Genomic DNA, 17,576 nt, shown 5'->3' with positions numbered 1-17,576 from the left:
AACTAGAAGCATTTTCGTGGGAGTAAAAAAATTCCGATTTTTCTGAAGTTAGGGGAGACTTGATCCCCTATTGAAGGAGACTTGATCTTTTATTCAGGAAGCCCTAATACTTGTATAAAAATCAAACAAAACCCCAAGATAGAATGTTAATTTACTATTTTGGTCATGTTTGTTCTCATTTCACAATTTATAGCAGACATAAGAAGAAAATTCTATAACTTTGTCTCAACGCTAATAACATTGCATACTTAAAGGCGCTATTTTTTATAATTAAGAGAAAATTAATTATTTTTGGTCTTTTCTTCAGACAATTGTTTGATAAATATTAGTTTTTGGATAAATATTAGTAATTTCGTGATCAGCAATCAAAACGATCAATTCAGAAGAAGAATATACCGTTTGGAAGGGGGATCAATTGTACCCAACTCTAGGGGATCAATTATACCCATAATCAACATTTTAGAAAAAAATTTCTGAAAAAAGTTGAGAGTTTTCCATTGCTTTGAAAATATGGCATTATGAAGTTCATTTTACGCTCGAACGATTGATACATTGGAACAAATATTTTTTTCATAATTTTCCCATGTAAGGAACATTTTAAAGTGATGAAAAAAGATCTTCAAGTTACATTTTGTGAAATTGTTCAAACAAAGTTCAATTACTCAAACAATTATTTTGTTAAAAAATTTTAAACTACAAGAATTGTTATTTTGCTCATTTTGGCACATTTTTCTAGAACATTTGATCTTTGTAATACATTCCAGTTTCGAGATATTGCTAAGGGATCAAGTATCCCCAGGGATCAAGTATCCTCATTCTCCCCTATATATTAAATCTATAGCTATTCTGCTTTGGATGAGCCCAGAAAGCCAATCCAAAACAGTTAAAAGAAGAAGAAGAAATTTCGGCTTGATTTGTGTCGGTTGACCTTCGAGATGATAAAGCATATTCTTCAACATATTCAAATTATATTGTACCTATTAATAGAACACAATCAATTAGGATTTGTGAAATTACCACTACATTAGGCAAACAATCGTTTAAATATATAAATATATATTTGTAAAGATACACATGTAACCAAAGATCACTGAGATCTTCTACGACAGCATTCTGTATACACATATGATACAAGATCGAATGGATACCTGCCAATATTTACCAGTTGCACGTAAAATCAATGTTGCTCCAGTTTGAAGAAGCAAATTGCAACTAAGAAAAAAAATCCTGTACCGCAGCTGAACGTTAGCAGTTGTATACAAATAGGCATTATAGATTTTTTTTAGAGCTTATTCCAGTCTAATTACAATCTGTAACCTGTTCGTCAGGTAAATTCCATAGAATGAATCGCTTCCTGTACTCCAATAAACTATACAGTTAAAGAAATCTTTCTCTATTACGCTTTTGTTTGAACCATTGTACACTCAAGCTTAACCAATTATGAATTATCTAAGATTATTAGGAGTAGTTGAATGTCAATGTTTTTGATATTATAATTCAATCTTATGAATAACAACGTTTTGGTTAGTCTCGTTATTGCCCAGAATCTGCTTCATACATTTTCTTTCAAGGAATTGTGATGGATTCATTTCCAACCTAATGGCGCTCAGAAAAAACTGTTTTGTTAAGACGTTTGTTTGAGTCTCCGAGCCAGCTGGTTTGTATTTTTAATGTTAACACCACTGCATGAAAGAATTGATAATAGCTTTAACTTAGAGCGATGGGTTTATTTCTTCAGACAACTAGGTTGTTACTTACAAGCAAATGAAACGACTTTAGAGGAAATGTCATTCTTCGAAAATACTTGTAGGAAATTAACAATTGGTAGTTAGTATTGGGTTAAAAATAAAATGCAACGTAGAGAATATTAACATAGAAACGGGCGCGTTTTGTTAATAATTGAATGGCAATCGTTTAAAAAGTTTGTTTAAGGCATTATACATTTAGTATTTATTGGAAAATGGTACAATTGGTTTCTAGTAAAGAAGCGACAGTTTTAAACATATGACGTGCCGCAAAAGTATGTAATAGTGTATACTGTATATACTAATCATCTAAAACTTCGATTACATACGTAAGACTGAATTTCGAATAGAATCTATGATAACAGTGTATGAAAAAAAAAACCAATAAATGTAGACAGATAGTAAAACACTGACGTACAAGATATATAACAAGCTTTCAAGGCCTTACATTCTGATATTGATAATCAGAAAATGTAATATAAATTCTTCCGAACTAGTTTTAAAAACTGAAAATTCACTGATAAAAACGAGGAAATTACTATAATTATGTTAAATTCGGCGTACGTTTTGTAGGCAAATTTACATATTTGCGGATTTTGATAAAGCTCGAATGGATGAGAAGAAGATTACCTGTTAATGCTGAAATATGCAGTCTATCGTCGCACGTAACTGGTCGGTCTAGGAAGCCCTGTTCGTGCCGTCGGGGGTCGTAGATTTGACGGAGGTCGTAAACCGGATGGCCGCAAAGCTGTACCTGTTGCTGCCAATGTACCGGTACTGCCCAAGCTCCCTATTGAACCGACCGTAGATTTGTGCTGGACAGAATTAACTGTCGTTCGCATTGGTTCGATTAGGCTAGGTTTCTTTAGCCCTATACTGTTACCGCTCGTATTTACAGCGTAATTGCTACCGCTAATATCTTCGATACTATTGTTTACATAGTTTTGTACATTGTTAGCTGAACCTTGACTATCTATTCGGTATAAGCTTCCTCTAGAACTAGCTGATGACGAAGATAAACTCTGCGCAAAGAGAAAAAAAACGCACATGAACAGTTAGTAAAGTTATTTTTTTCTTAAGTCTAAACTTTTGGCAATCTTATTAAGTTTTATTAGTAGCACTTTACCATCTTCGTGGCATTCGTGTCAAAACTTTTGGCAAACGTAAATATTCAAACCTCAACGTTTTTCAATCAAAATAGTTAAAAATGTTTTAAAGAATTTAGAAAGTTAACTTACATTGATCGATTCGGTGTCCGAATCAACATTTTTCCGCTGCGTACTGTAGCTGAAATAACCGGATGAAGGTCGAACTAATCCCAACCGAGACGCTGCCTTGGGTGCTCGCAATTGCACTCCCGATATCTGAAACGATATTAATCATAACTTTTGAATATTGATACAAAATAAGTCATGAACAATGTTTTATATCACTATGAAGGACACATAATGAAGACATATTATGAATAAAAAATAATAAAACATGACAAGCAGAAAAACCAAAAAAAAAAAAAAAAATAAACAATCAAATACTAAACGTACATTAGGAGTTGGTGAGCTAATACTGCTGCTAGTAGTAAGTTCGGCTGACGAGGTTTTCTGCAGCGACATCGAACCAGAACTGTTTGTTGCGGCCGGTCGAACGAGAGAACTGGCACGAGGAGTTCGCAAATTTAACTGCAACTTGGAAGTGTTATTTTTGAGCTAGGGAAACAAATATAACATTCGATTGAGCCATTTTGAAAATTTTGTTAGTCATTCTATGATAAAATGCGATGATGGAAACATTACGAAACATATTAATTTTCAAGAATTTTATTTTAACGTAGTTTTTTTTTTAACAAATAAAGGCGCAACCAATAGGTACTATGTGAGGCAAAACCACCACACAAAAATATATTTCGCATGCGTTGAACGAAGGTTACTAACTGATATTAACTAATTTACTCACCTCATTATTGCTATTATTGTGGGAAAGTTTTTGTGCTGACAAACCAAGCTGGCCTGGAATCCTGTTCAGATTACTATTCGAACCCCCACTCACTTGATTGTGATACAAGTTGTGGTATGATTTGGATTTGATGCCCATAGGAGATTTTAAGTTTGATTGTAGTTGAGGTTTCCCTCCACCAATAGAACTATCTCCGTTAGCAGACAATTTACTGCCCCCGAATGACAATCTGGACTGTTGATAGTTAGGACGATTATTTTCCAAATTATCGGTTGAGCTGGATTTTGCTGTCAAAGGAAGGGAAAGATCTTTTCGGGAAAAACCATATCCACTACTTTGTGCACCATAACGTGGTTTTGAAAGTGATCTCACTTTAGTCTCAGGCTTGGGTATACCTTGAGGCATTTTGAAGATCTGTTCATTATTGCTCACACTTCCAACCGTTGGAACTCTGCTATCTTTTGGTGAATTGTAATCCACACGACTGAAGGCACTCGTCTCAACTATTGGCGAAACAGGTACCTCTTCTTCTGCTACAAGAGATACAGGTTCCGCAAAACAGTCTTCAATCTCTCCTGGGCCAGGGACTATTACCATTCCCTCTTCTCGTCGTTTGCTGATACGAATAGTTTTGAATCGGTCGCGATTTTTCTTATCACTGTTTCCTACCTCTGGGGCAGTAGGAAGGGGATATTGAACGTCCTTTGCTTCGTTAGATTGGGATTCTAGCTCCTGTTGTGGTGTTACGGATGATACGGATTGATTCTGCGGGGACAAGGTTAGATGGACATCATCATTGTACCTACTCCTTCGATTGAGCAACCTTTCACTTCCACTCGAGGAAGACATACTTCTTGCCATTGAATCTACTAATTTGTTGTCCAGAGGTGACGAAGACGATTCGGTCAATTCTACACGCTTTCGTATGTCTTCCTGTTGCTTTTCACTATTAATGTGAGAATGGCGTCTTTTAATATTGTCTAGAGATTGGCGTAATTTCACACTGTCCCCAGAACGCCTAACATCCATTAATGAATTCAACATGTCATCGAAATCTACACCATTTTGTTCACTTTCCATGAATGATTTTTCAAAATCTTCAAATTGCTGCAATGATATTCTTTTTTCGCTCTCCAGCAAGTGAGAACCGTTGCTACTTTCAGTCTTCGAATTGGGAGTTAGTGGAAGTTTCCGGAATTCCACGTCAAAATCATCAGTCTCCATATGATGCTCTAAGTCTTGCTCAAGATTTCTGCTACCTCTCATACCACTGTCGGATATTCGCGCTACAGGACCAGCAGCGATTGGTGAAACATTCATTTCATATTGTGAAATATTACTGACTCGTTTCATTCTAGGCACTTGTACAAACGGTGTAGATTGAACCATATCCACCGAATTTCCACATTCAATTCCATTTTTCGATATTTCAAATGTACCATTGAAAGAATCATCATTAATATTATCCGGACTGACATCGTTTGGTACGAATGTTTCATTTTTAATTCCTTCAAATGTTTGATTCAACTCCGTTGTTTTCCTTTTGCAATATTCGTAAGTCTGGTTTAGTTGTTTTTCTTCTCCTTCTGTAACTTTAGCAGTACGATTGAGGCAGAATGTACCGTTACCTGCATCAGTTACACCAAAAGTCGTGTCCACAACTTTGTCGAATGTCTGATCCACCACCATTGGCTCATCGGTGTCTACCTTGGGCAATGCGTCAAATGTACTATTGAGACTAGATTTAGGCTTGCGGTAGGTATCAAAATTTTTCCTCCGGTTGAATGTGCTATTAAGCTTATCTCGAGATGCAACAGGAGCGTTCGAATCTTTCGCTTCCGTGACCTCGAAGGTATTGTTAGCTTTCCTATGATCTAAAATCATTGTCACATCTGACAGTCTACCCTCCGCACTTTTGGTAACGCTTTCCAAAGAATTCTGCATCGTGCTCAGACCAGATAAATTTTCCTCAATACCGTTTAAATCGGTTTTTGATATCGCGTGATCCTTTGTCATTGTTTCATCAAGGCCCGAAAGATTCTCCAAAAATTTACGATCTTTTATCACATCGGCCAGTTTGTAACCATCATAAGTGCTCTGCGAACCGAGCATGTCATCTCCTCCATTTGCATTTAGAAAAGAGCTCACGTTCGTAAAATCTCCACTAGTTATGAGACTACTACCCATTTTCTCATTTACCGAGAAATCCATCGATGACATGATAGAATTCGGTGGAGACACATCATTCAACCAACTTCGCTGCATCATCTGACTTGAGTTCATCAGTGGGTTGGGGGTATTCGAAAGTGTCACTGGACCGCCAATTTGTACGTTCAGCAGTGGTGATGACAGTTTTGTTGGTTGCTGAAAAGTTAAGAGCGTGGTTTTAGGCTTATTTTTAAAACAAAACAAAACTTTTTTTAGTTGTTAGGCTAAGCATATTCACCTCAGGTGCTGTTTCTAGGACTGGATTGTATAGAGAGTCGTGTTTTCTCTTCGGTCGAGTGAACGTTCGTGTATCGATATATTTGGCACCTAAAGGACAGAATAGGATAAATAAAGTATATTGTTAATTACAACTTGTTTTATTACACTATTTTAATATACAATAACTCAAATGTATTAGTCTATAGTAGAACACAGTGCTTTTACAACTACACCCACAAATCAGGCTCAAATCCAATACATATTGAACTTCCTTGACGGAGGAATTATCGGTACAAGATTCTATGCTGGACCGGAATTAACAAGCATTCTAATAGGGGATAAATAACGCGAAAGCGTTAAAATCCCAGAAAAAAAAAGAATTAAAAAAAAAGCTTTCTAGTAACTGAGATTGTCCTCCCAGCGACAAAACCAGCGTCTATCCCAAGTAACACAGATCAAGCTAACTAGCATTTCGATGTTTTATTATGGTTTTATTATGGTCATGCAAAATGCTTATATTCTTGAATCGACCATCTGTTTTTAGATAGTTTTGAAAACGCTCATAAATCTTCCATTAAACATACTGTTTTAGTTATTTAGAAAGAGTTAGGAATGCTTTGTTTAAACTATAAAAAACACAAACTTAGAAGTTTGCTCCAAGCTTTCTTTTGCATGTTCTATAATAGCACTCAGTGCCTGATTATTAAACCGCCATAAAACTTAGTGACAGTTCTCGATCAAGATGTCAAATCAGGACACGCTCAGATTAGATAGCACATATTTGAATTAGAATTCCCATTTTTACACATTTTTGATAAGTTCTGTGTGTTGATTTTGAGTTAAAATAATAAAAAATTAAATAAAATCTATGAAAACTTCGAATTACCGGAAGTGGAATGAATAACTCTACAATATGAGTATTGAGTGAAAGAGTTCAAATAGGAGGAACAAAATTTGTTGCTTGACGCCATCATTAGTACAAGATGGCGGCTTCCGCTTTTATTTTCAAAGTTGTAAATAACTGAAAATATCATGAAACTTTATTAAAATTGTTATTAGGTGAAAGTAATAAACGAGTAGAAGTCGAATTTCGTTGTCCGTCGCCATCTTAAATTCCAAGATGGCGGCTACCACTCAACTTGAAAATACTGTAAATGACTGAAAATCACCTCAAACCCTTACAATATGGGTATTAGTTGAAAGAAATGAACCAGTAAAAGTCGAAGTTCGTTATTTGACGCCATCCGAATCCAAGATGGTGGTTTCCTCTGAACTTTAAAATGTTGTATATGACTTATAATCGTATGGAACCTCAACAATACTGGCATTGGGTAAAAGGGCTAAACGAGTAGTAGTCGATTTTCTCTTTCCGCTTTACTCTGAAATGCTGTAAGTGACCCAAAATTGCACAAAGCAACCACAATACAGACCCCGAGCGTTTTTGGCAACATTTGATTTTGGAAACATCCGATTTTGGCACATGTCCCTAAATCAAACAAATAACAGAAACAACATAACCTTATAGTTTTCGCTTTAATAGGACCAATAAAATTTAGACATATTAGCATGATAGACATAATACAATGACATAAATAGCAAATGGCAAAAAAAACAAAAACTATCGACAAAACAAGAAAAGTACTAAATGCATCAAAAACATGATAAAAAATGTAGTACAAAGAAAAAACAAAGTTGAGGAAAGAATCGTTCGATTTGAACAACACAAAATGTTCGAGCGGGTTGCCAAAAACAATCAGGGTCTGGTTCTTCTAGTTTATCCCTTTCAACGAATACCAATATTGTAAAGCTTTCGTGCGGTTTTTAGTCATTTGCAGAATTTTAAAGCTCAGTGGAAGCCGCCATCTTGGATTTCAAGATGTCGTTTGATAGAAAACTTCGACTTCTGCTCGTTTAGTCCTTTCACACATTGCCTATATTGTGGGGGTTTCATGCGATTTTCAGTGTTTAACAGCATTTTAAAGTTCAGTGAAAGCTGCCATCTTGGATTTCGAGATGCACCTGATAGCAAAATTTGACTTCTTCTAGGATAGCCCTTTTAGCCAATACCCATATTGTGGGTGTTTCATGCGGTTTTTTAGTTATTTACAGCATTTTAAGGTTCAGCGAAAGTCGCCATCTTAGATTTCAAGAGGATCTGATAGAGAAATTCCACATAAACTGATTAAGCCATTTTACCCAATGACCATATTGTGGGAATTTCTAGTGACTTTCAATGATTTCAATCATTTTATAGTTCAGTGGAAGCCGCAATCTTGGATTTCAAGATGACGCCTAATTGCGAAATTTGTATTCTACTCGTTGATCCTTTTCAACTTATACCCATTTTGTGGAAGTTTCATGGTGATTAACAGCATTTTAAAGTTCAGTGGAAGCTGCCATCTTGGATTTCAAGTTGACGTCCGATAGCGAAATTCGACTTCTTGTAGTTTAGCCCTTTCACCAAATACCAATATTGTGGGCCTTCCATGCGATTCTCAGTGACTAACAGCATTTCAAAGTTCAGCGGAAGACGCCATCTTGGATTTCAAGATGGCGTCGAAAAGAAAAAAATCGGCTTCTTCTAGTTTAGCCCTTTCAACCAATACCCATATAGTGGTTGTTTAATGCGACTTTTGGTCATTTACAGCATTAAAAGTTCAGCGGATGCCGCCATCTTGGATTTCAAGATGGCGTCTGATAGCGAAATTCGACTTCTAATCGTTTAGCCCTTTCACCCAATACCAATATTGATGGGATTTCATGCTATTTAAAGTCATTTACAACATTTGAACGATCAGCGAAAGCCGCCATCTTGGATTTCAAGATGGCGTCAGACAACGAAATTTGACTTCAACTCATGATTTATTCCACGGGTGATTAACAACCAATCCGTTTTTATTTAAAATGTATGTCCTCATTTACTGTACTAAGGATTAACAACTCAGAAATTAGGAACTCATCCTAAGCGTGTAATTGATTGGCTTGCGAGAGAAACGTCAAATCGTAGCTTTTTTTGGGGTCATCATTAAACCATAATAAAACTATGAATTGACTCACGCCATGTTGGTTGCAAAATCGAAGGGCACAAAATGACGCCATGTTGATGGATTCACAATGCAAGCATTGGAAAATATTTTTTCAGGCCTTTTTTCCATCAATTCCATCATGATTGACCATCAGATTTGACGAGGCGCATTTATTTTAAGATACTATTTCATACACATTTTACCTAAAATCTTGACTGGCAGTACAAAAGAGGCTCATAATATGGTTAAAACATTGGTATTTTGGCTATTAATTTTACCAGATCATAAATATCTCAATAATGCAATCATCATTCATCAACCATTATGGTTGCTGGAAAAAAAAAATAAAACTCCGAGAACTCACAGAATCGAAAAAAACAAAAATTCCTAACATGTTTTATAATAGCTTTTTAAAAGCTTTGGTGACCAGAATTTATGACCAACAAAGATATGTCATGATGACGTTTCTAGGGTAGGGCCAAATAGCCTAATTTTGGCTTTATTAGAGTCCAGGTGATGTTATAGAATGCGCTTTAGCTTTTTATGAAGATTAATGCTATAGTCCAAACGAAATTTTGCTGACCATAATAAAGCTAAAATTGTTACTTGGGATATCAGCATATTTCAAATATTACGCTTTTTTGTTTTCAATTATGATCGTGAGGAGAAAACATTAGTTGTTTAAGGAAACTTAGTAGTTTTAGGACATAGGAGCGCAAGTTTTAAGTGGTTCACTGCCGTTGGAAGCATAATTGTCACATGTTACAAAAAGGCAAAGCGAAAAAAACGCAATTAAAGTTTCACCAAAACATTTTGCTGTTATCGCACAGTTTCGCAACTTTTGTTGACTTCAATGCCTTAGATCTCTAAAGTATACTCCTATCATTTGAGAATCGATCAATTTTTTGGAAAATGAACTGTTTTTTCAAAGAAAATCCTTGTGTGACATTTATGCCGCGAAATTCTATGAATAGTCGAAAAATGGACGCATATTTGTCACACCACGAACATTTTCTCAGTAGTTGTTTGGTTTGGAATTTCGTGCGTGGCTTTTGTGTTTTTTTCGAAATGGAAGCTTAAATTGAAAAAATCAGGTCTGAATCAGATTATTCGAAAGCGTACATTATTTGGTGACAAACATGAATTGTTTAACGGGTTCGATCAATAAAACGGCAAGGGGAGCCATTTGCGGCAGCTCACTCACTGTACAGGAAGCAACATTTCTTCAACAAACTGTCAGCTGCCTTGCTGAAAATATCTCAACCGCGAGATAAGCGATACCAGAAGAGGACAATCAATCCGTTTGAAGTGAATACGGTCCTGGAACAAGTTCCGGATGAAGTAACTAAGGCGGCATACTTCGTTAACATTAAAAAACAGACATCTCCGGTATTTTGCGAAGTGCGTCAAAATAAAAACTCAAGGCAAAACCAAAGAAGAAATGGTCTGCTAAAACCACCGACAATCACTTATGGCCATCCTGGACAATTTTGGATTACAGTTCCACGGCGCCGGAAGAGTAATATTAGACTAATGTTGTGAAGTGGTTTTCGTTTGCATGCACTCTTCCAAGCGCCAGCAACGAACCCGAAGCAGTTTGCAGAGTTTTTATTGTACATATTGGGATGTCGCGAAAACAGTGACCCTTCCCCCTCTTTATATTTCCATGATCCCCTCCCGACTGTCTAGGACACGTATGCCAAGTTTGGTGAAAATCTATTTAGACGTTCCGAAGTTATAATACATTCATTTATTGAGTGTGACAAATATGCGTCCAATCGTCTCAGTGTGACAGTTATGCGTCTATTTGTCCCAGTGTGACAAATTGACTTTGAATTTTTCTCGAAATTTCTAGAATAAACTTTATGTTTCGACAAAAAATTTCAATAATACGTATCAAATTATCACGATTGACATCTAAAAGTCAAAAACGTCGAAATGTCACATGTGACAATTATGCGTCGAACGGCAGTTCATCACTTACCAAGATGATTCCTTTGCCAAATTTCCCCTAACCTCAAAACTCAGCGTGAGATTTGTGGAGGGATGGCGTACAGCCGGTCTCCGCAGAGCAAATCATCACATGTGCTGCACTTCCCTTCCTCTTATCGATTACACGGACTTGGCTGGCGTCGTTATTGAGTCATATTAAAGTCGATAAATGTCAACACTGTACACAGTGAGATTGTGTTGCTTGATCCCGGCTATTTTTCACTTGGTTCATTGTGAAATGTTGATCATTTCGAACAAATCAAGGAGTACAACCGTTATGCCAACCCATGCCAACAACAAAATTTGAAAAATACTTCTATCTTTCGAAGCTGTAATAAATAGCTTTAAAAAATAGAATTTTTCAGATTTGTAAAAAATGTATAGTAATTTTTGAGTTTTTGATTCTGTTCACTTCGCACAGTCCCTATTTACCCCTTTTACGCTACCTATTTGTCATTGAAATATTGCAAATATAATTCTGTATTTATAATAATAGAAACGTCGATGAAAAAAAGTACCGTAAACATGCGACAAACAACCTCAATATCGCCAAGGGTATAGCAAGTGGAACATCATCCGCCAACGAAGTTATAATCGCTCAATTTCTAGAATAAGAACAGGCCATAAGGTATTTGCATCAATAATTACTTCTGTCGTTCTATTGTTACTCTAATGATAATCCATACTAATGGTTTCGATTTTCTGCTGCCATATACATAGCATTCCCAAGACTCGAAAATTTACCCTACACAATAGCATCAGAACCTTGTAAATAAACAAATAGGTACATCAACCCGCAACTCAGCCTCAATGCTTCAATGAATATCACTAGACATACTCATCAGGCAGGCGGGGAAGGAAATAAAACGCTAAAAAAAAGTCATTTTGCTTGGCTTGCACGCATGACTAATCAGACTCTCTCGCGAAACACGCGACTATAGATAGTGCTATATGCAAACGAACAACCTTAACGGCAGCCTCCTCAAGGCAGCAAACAGATTTTTACGATAATTTTGATTCAAAATGTTATTGTATCAATTGTACCTGCAAGGTCTATCGTTCACAGTTGATTTTTTCTTCTGATCTATTTTGCAAATGCAGTGATTTGAAAAAAAAATCCACTTTTCTCCCTTGAAGGTTCAGTACACAAGATGTACTTGTTGCTCTCGAATGAAATTTGGAAGTGCAAACCCGAATTTCACTCTTACTTTATTCAAAAGTTAAAATCTTAATTGTGAACTTAGACCCAGTACGTAGACCTTGTATCTCTGTTTCAAAACTGAAATGTTTATTATGCTCATATTTTAATGAAAGGTGGTAGAAAATATTTTTTTCTAACAAACTTAAAAGTGGATATCGCAGAGAACAGACGTACAAGCTGACCCACGAAACTTGTGTAAAATTTCCAACGATCGATTTTAACGATTTTAACCAATTTTTGTTTTTTGCCTGGGCCACCAGATGTCTCCAAATACACCAAAGAAAACTGTCAAAACAAAACTGAGAAAAAAAACTTGATCAGTTTTGAACAGGTCGTATGAACTATTTGGCATTTTTCAAGAAAATTGCTGTTAAAGTGTCGTAACACTTTCGTCCGGTTGCATAATGGAAAAATATCTTCAAAGTTAATAGCTATTTCCTTCAAGCTAGAAGTGCTAAATTTAGGACAATGGGATGCAAAAGTGATATTTGAAAGTAACCCGCTTTGAGATGTCTAGAACCAGTTCTGATCGGTAAGACTGATCGTCAATAATGTTCCTAATTGACTGGATATAGCCAATTTGTCCTCTGGCGATAACCGTTTAAGAAGTTCAAAAATTTCTTGTAAAACTGTTAGTTATTTTGACTGCCTCAGTAGTAAAAAAATAAAGGAATGAATAAAAGTGTATCACCGGTACTTTTTATACGGTCCTTACGGTTTTTTCGGTGAGTGAAACAACAAGTCAACAATTAAAAACCGTATAAAATAAATGAAAGTGAAATCTGTCCAGTCAAAAGTAGCTCTTATTGCATTTATCTAGCAATAAATTGAACCCGACTATGCTAGAGCTGCACTAGTTTAATTGTTGATGATTTGATATACGAATACGCCTTTTCGAAAACTGAGCACTGGAAAATTTGATTTTTACCTTTTGAACAGCGCAGTAGATGGCACTGTCTCAAGTCAATTTTCAACGTATTTTTTGGATGTCAGCATTTGAAATTTTACACACTTTTTTGAAGATTGTTTGTTCAAGCTTTTACGTCTGGTGGATATCAAGAATTCAGATAAAGGATTTTGCACATACATTATCGTTCATAATTGTATAGAAATTGGAAGCACGCGCACTGTCACTTCGAATTCGAACTTCCATTGTGTTTTGCTTTGATGATATTTTTTTTTATCAAATTTTCTTTGTAGGAAAGATGAACTATCACATTATAATATCATAAAATTTGAGCTTTCTAAAGTTTGTGTGGCGTGAGATACAGTAATTCTACGAAAATCGAACTTTTTTGGACTTTTACCATGCAATATCACAGAAACTGCGCTTAGCTTTTCACTGAAATTTTGCAGAGTGATGTTTGAAATTTTTGAAAAGTTTCATCGATGGGATCAAAAGTTACGCGAGTCAAAATATTTCAGGTATTAACCTAAAAATGCGATTTCTATAGAATTTTTGACGAATTTTTCCTTAGGAAAATCATATTTTATGATCAACAACCAATGTCGAGATGTTTTGACTGATTTGTGGATGCAAGATATTGTTCTCATGAAACGTCCAAAATTCTAAAGAAATCGCATTTTTAGAGGCATGCCAGAAATATTGTATCTTGCGTAGCTTTTGATTCCATCGATAAAACTTTTTAAAAACTTCAGACATACTCTCGTTTTCGATCGAACGTTTTTTTTTACTATCGGTCGTCAAACGCAAGTCTAATGCTGCGAACGGAATTCGTTAAAAGGACCAAAATGAAAAAATAGTGGAAAAACGTAAAATTGAGAGTAAATGAGACTTAAAAAATCTGAAAACACAACAATTTTCTATCCAGGCTGATTTAATGCAAAATTACGAACATTTTTGCTGAAGAAATTTATTTGACCGATGTTATTTTTGCCACCTGCTAACAAACGCAAGCCTAATGCTGTGAACTGAAGGCATTTGTGAATTTTAGGACGGTTGTGGTTCAAAACTATAAAATTTATGTGGCTCAAATTAGCGTATTGATTTAGAGTTCAAAAATTTTATTTTGAAAGTTTTAATTTTTTATTGAGACTTGTATCCGGAGGCGAATTATCAGCGGAAGTCGTGCCTATTATGGACTCCACAAGCAACTGCGGTCGAGAAGACTTAGCCCTCGCACGAAGTGTAACCTGTATATGACGCTCATTAGACCGGTTGTTCTCTACGGGCACGAGACATGGATATTGCTCGAGGAGGACCTGCGTACACTCGGAGTATTCGAGCGACGAGTGTTAAGAACCATCTTTGGCGGCGTACAGGAGACCGGAGTGTGGAGGCGAAGGATGAACCACGAGCTCGCGCGCCTCTACGGCGAACCCAGTATCCAGAAGGTGGTGAAGGCTGGCCGGATACGCTGGGCGGGACATGTTGCGAGAATGCCGGACGACTGTCCTGCAAAACAGGTGTTCGCTACGAATCCGGTAGGAACAAGACGAGCGGGGGCGCAACGAGCGAGGTGGTTAGGCCAAGTGGAGCGTGATCTGGCGAACGTGGGGTGCCCGAGGAACTGGAGAACGGTTGCCATGGACCGAGTGAATTTTAGGAATTATGTTCGTCAAGTTATGTCGTGAGACGGAATACTATGTAAATGCAAAAAAAAAATAAAAAAAATAACTTGTAGACGGATTCCAATTTTCCACTCCGGGTGGGGGAGCTTAAAACAGCCGTAACAATAACAGCGGCACCGTTCCCACTACCGTCTGGTATTGAGGACACCTCCTTGATACCGGAAACACTTACGATAAATCTTCACTTCTAGGGCACAATTGAACAGCTTTCAAAATCGGCAGGCGTTTGTTTCTGCTGCTGACGATGTCGGAATCAGCCCCGGCGACTGCTGATGTTCTTTTTTAACAATTTTTATTCCGAAATTCACCGAATGAGCACGACTAGATCCGCGAGACACAAAAGTACAAATTTTTATTCCAATATTTACATTTGAAACTGTCATTTTCAACCTGGTTGCTGTCCAACAATTTCGAAGTTCATTAGGCAACACCAAAATTGAACGTATCGCTTTCGTACGAAAACAAGAATACCTTTTTCGAATACGTTCGAAAGTATCCGTTCGAACGAAACCAGATACACCGTAAACGAGAATAAGGGTGACTAACTTTATATTTCAGCAATTACTCTGCATAATTTCCAATAAAAAGTATTGCGTAGTTTCTGAGATATTGAAGTTTGAATGATAAAAGTCCAAAAAGTCCGATTTTCTTAGAATTACTGTATCTCAGACCAGACAAACTTTAGAAAGCTCAAATTTTGTGATATAATAGTGTGATAGTTGATCTATCCTACACAGAAAATTTGATCAAAAAATATCATCAAAGTAAAAAGCTATGGAAGTTCGAATTCGAAGTGACAGTTCGCGTGTTTCCAATTTCTATACAATTAGGAACGCGGTACTGTAGATTTGAGGGGCTTAGGATCAGTGGGATGCAAGTGCCGAAATGATGATTTCTAGAAAACGGGCCTCAAAGATTTTTTTCCTAAATCAAAATTATCGCATCACGTTTTCTATTCAATTTTCGATGGAGTGTTTCTCAAGAAATCTAAAACGAATGATTCTTAAAGAAGTACCAAAGTTTTTGCGATATTTATGTTAAAACGGCGAACTACTTTTTTTTTAAATTTTTCACTTGCACCCTTTCTGGTCCCAAGAATGACCCTTTCCCCCGTTCTGACTCCAAACAATATGATCGCATTGAGCATTGATCGCTAGAATTCAAGATTCGGGAATGTAAGTGGAGATGGATTGGGCTCACGCTGCGAAGAGATGAGAACGAGATTTGCAGAGAGGCGCTTGAATGGAATCCAGAAGGACATCAAAGGAGAGGCAGACCAAGGAACTCGTGGCGGCGAAACCTAGCCGCCGAAATCCGAATGAAGACGCTGGCTCCGGATCGTCAACAGTGGAGGTCTTTTACCACGGCCCTATGCACCGGAGAATCGACGCGGGACCATTGAATAAGTAAGTTAGATAATTTGTTTCAGATTTCTCGTCGTGATGTTCTTCTAATAAACGAAAGATTAAAGAAAAGACTGAAAATACATCGAAGAATTGGGTTCGAATTTTTAGTTGCTGTATATTTCTTGATAAACAATCAATATGAACTAGTTTAGGGGGCATCCATGAATTACGTAACGCTCTTAGGGGGGGGGGAGGTTGTAAGCTTCAGCGTTACGAATTGTGACATAGGGGAGGGGGGGAGGTATGCTCATCGTTACGTAACGATTTTTTCCTTAAAAATTTCATTTTACTTAATCGCAGCTAATAGCTACTATTGTGATGTCATGCAATTTTTGCAGAATGATAAGCAATCCAAAATCTGCTTTAAACTTGTAAGCTTCAATATGATTGAAACCGGTTTGTAATCTCTCCTATTTAAAGATTCTGAGAAATTCCTTAAAATTTCTAGGGGAGAGTGAGGATACTTGATCCCTGGGGATACGTGATTCCTTTGCTATATCTCGAAACAGGAATGTCTTACAAATATCACATTCTAGAAAAAAAAAGTGCTGAATACAACAAAACGCGAATACTATTAGTAAAATAAATTTTAAAAAAAATCGAGTTATTGAGCTTCGTGTGATAAATTTAACAAAATTTGATTTGAGGATCTTTTTTATCACTTTAAAAGAAATACACCGTCTTAGCCGATTTAGGCTTTACAGACTGAATAAATGACGTGGACAACTTAAGATTAACATTTAACAACCATTACCGAGATGGGAATCGAACCCATGCCATCAGTGTACCAGCGATTACCGTCTTCATCACGCTAACCACTCGATCACCAAGACGTTTAAAATGTTTCTCACATGAAAAAATTATAATAAAAATATTCATTACAATATGTCAATCGTTAGAGTATAATTTGAACTTCATTATGCCATATTTTCAAAGCAATAGGAAACTCTCAGTTTTTTTGAGAAGAAGTATTGCAAAATATATGTTATGGGTATAATTGATCCCTAGAGTCCAAAATGATATATTTTTCTGTGACCATCGGTTATCATGAAATTACTAATATTTGTCCAATAACTTTTGTTTATCCAGTAATTATCTGTTGAAAAGAACTAAAAATACTGTTATCTAAAACCAAAAAATTGCACCTTAAAGTATGCAATGACCCTAGGGTAGTAGAAAATCTTTTGGAATTCTCTTTGTCTTATACTTACAAACTGTGAAATGAGAACTAATATGG

General features: G+C 36.4%; 1 protein-coding gene across 1 annotated transcript; it reads right to left on the bottom strand.

Annotated features, from left to right (window-relative positions):
* Nucleotides 1-1,082: 1,082 nt before the first annotated feature.
* LOC129759193 (uncharacterized) lies at nucleotides 1,083-6,250 on the bottom strand. Its single transcript, XM_055756600.1, has 4 exons — nucleotides 6,142-6,250; nucleotides 3,696-6,059; nucleotides 2,984-3,109; nucleotides 1,083-2,767 (listed from the first exon to the last, which is right to left on the bottom strand). The coding sequence occupies exons 2-4, from the start codon at nucleotides 5,976-5,978 to the stop codon at nucleotides 2,399-2,401; spliced, it is 2,778 nt and encodes a 925-aa protein (XP_055612575.1). The 5' UTR covers nucleotides 5,979-6,059; nucleotides 6,142-6,250; the 3' UTR covers nucleotides 1,083-2,398.
* Nucleotides 6,251-17,576: the final 11,326 nt, after the last annotated feature.

The sequence above is a fragment of the Uranotaenia lowii genome, unplaced genomic scaffold (assembly GCF_029784155.1).
Source record: "Uranotaenia lowii strain MFRU-FL unplaced genomic scaffold, ASM2978415v1 HiC_scaffold_12, whole genome shotgun sequence".
In the NCBI taxonomy this organism is placed as follows: Eukaryota; Metazoa; Arthropoda; class Insecta; order Diptera; family Culicidae; genus Uranotaenia; species Uranotaenia lowii.
Note: the sequence above shows the minus strand (reverse complement) of the source record. Positions and strands in the feature narration are given on the sequence as shown.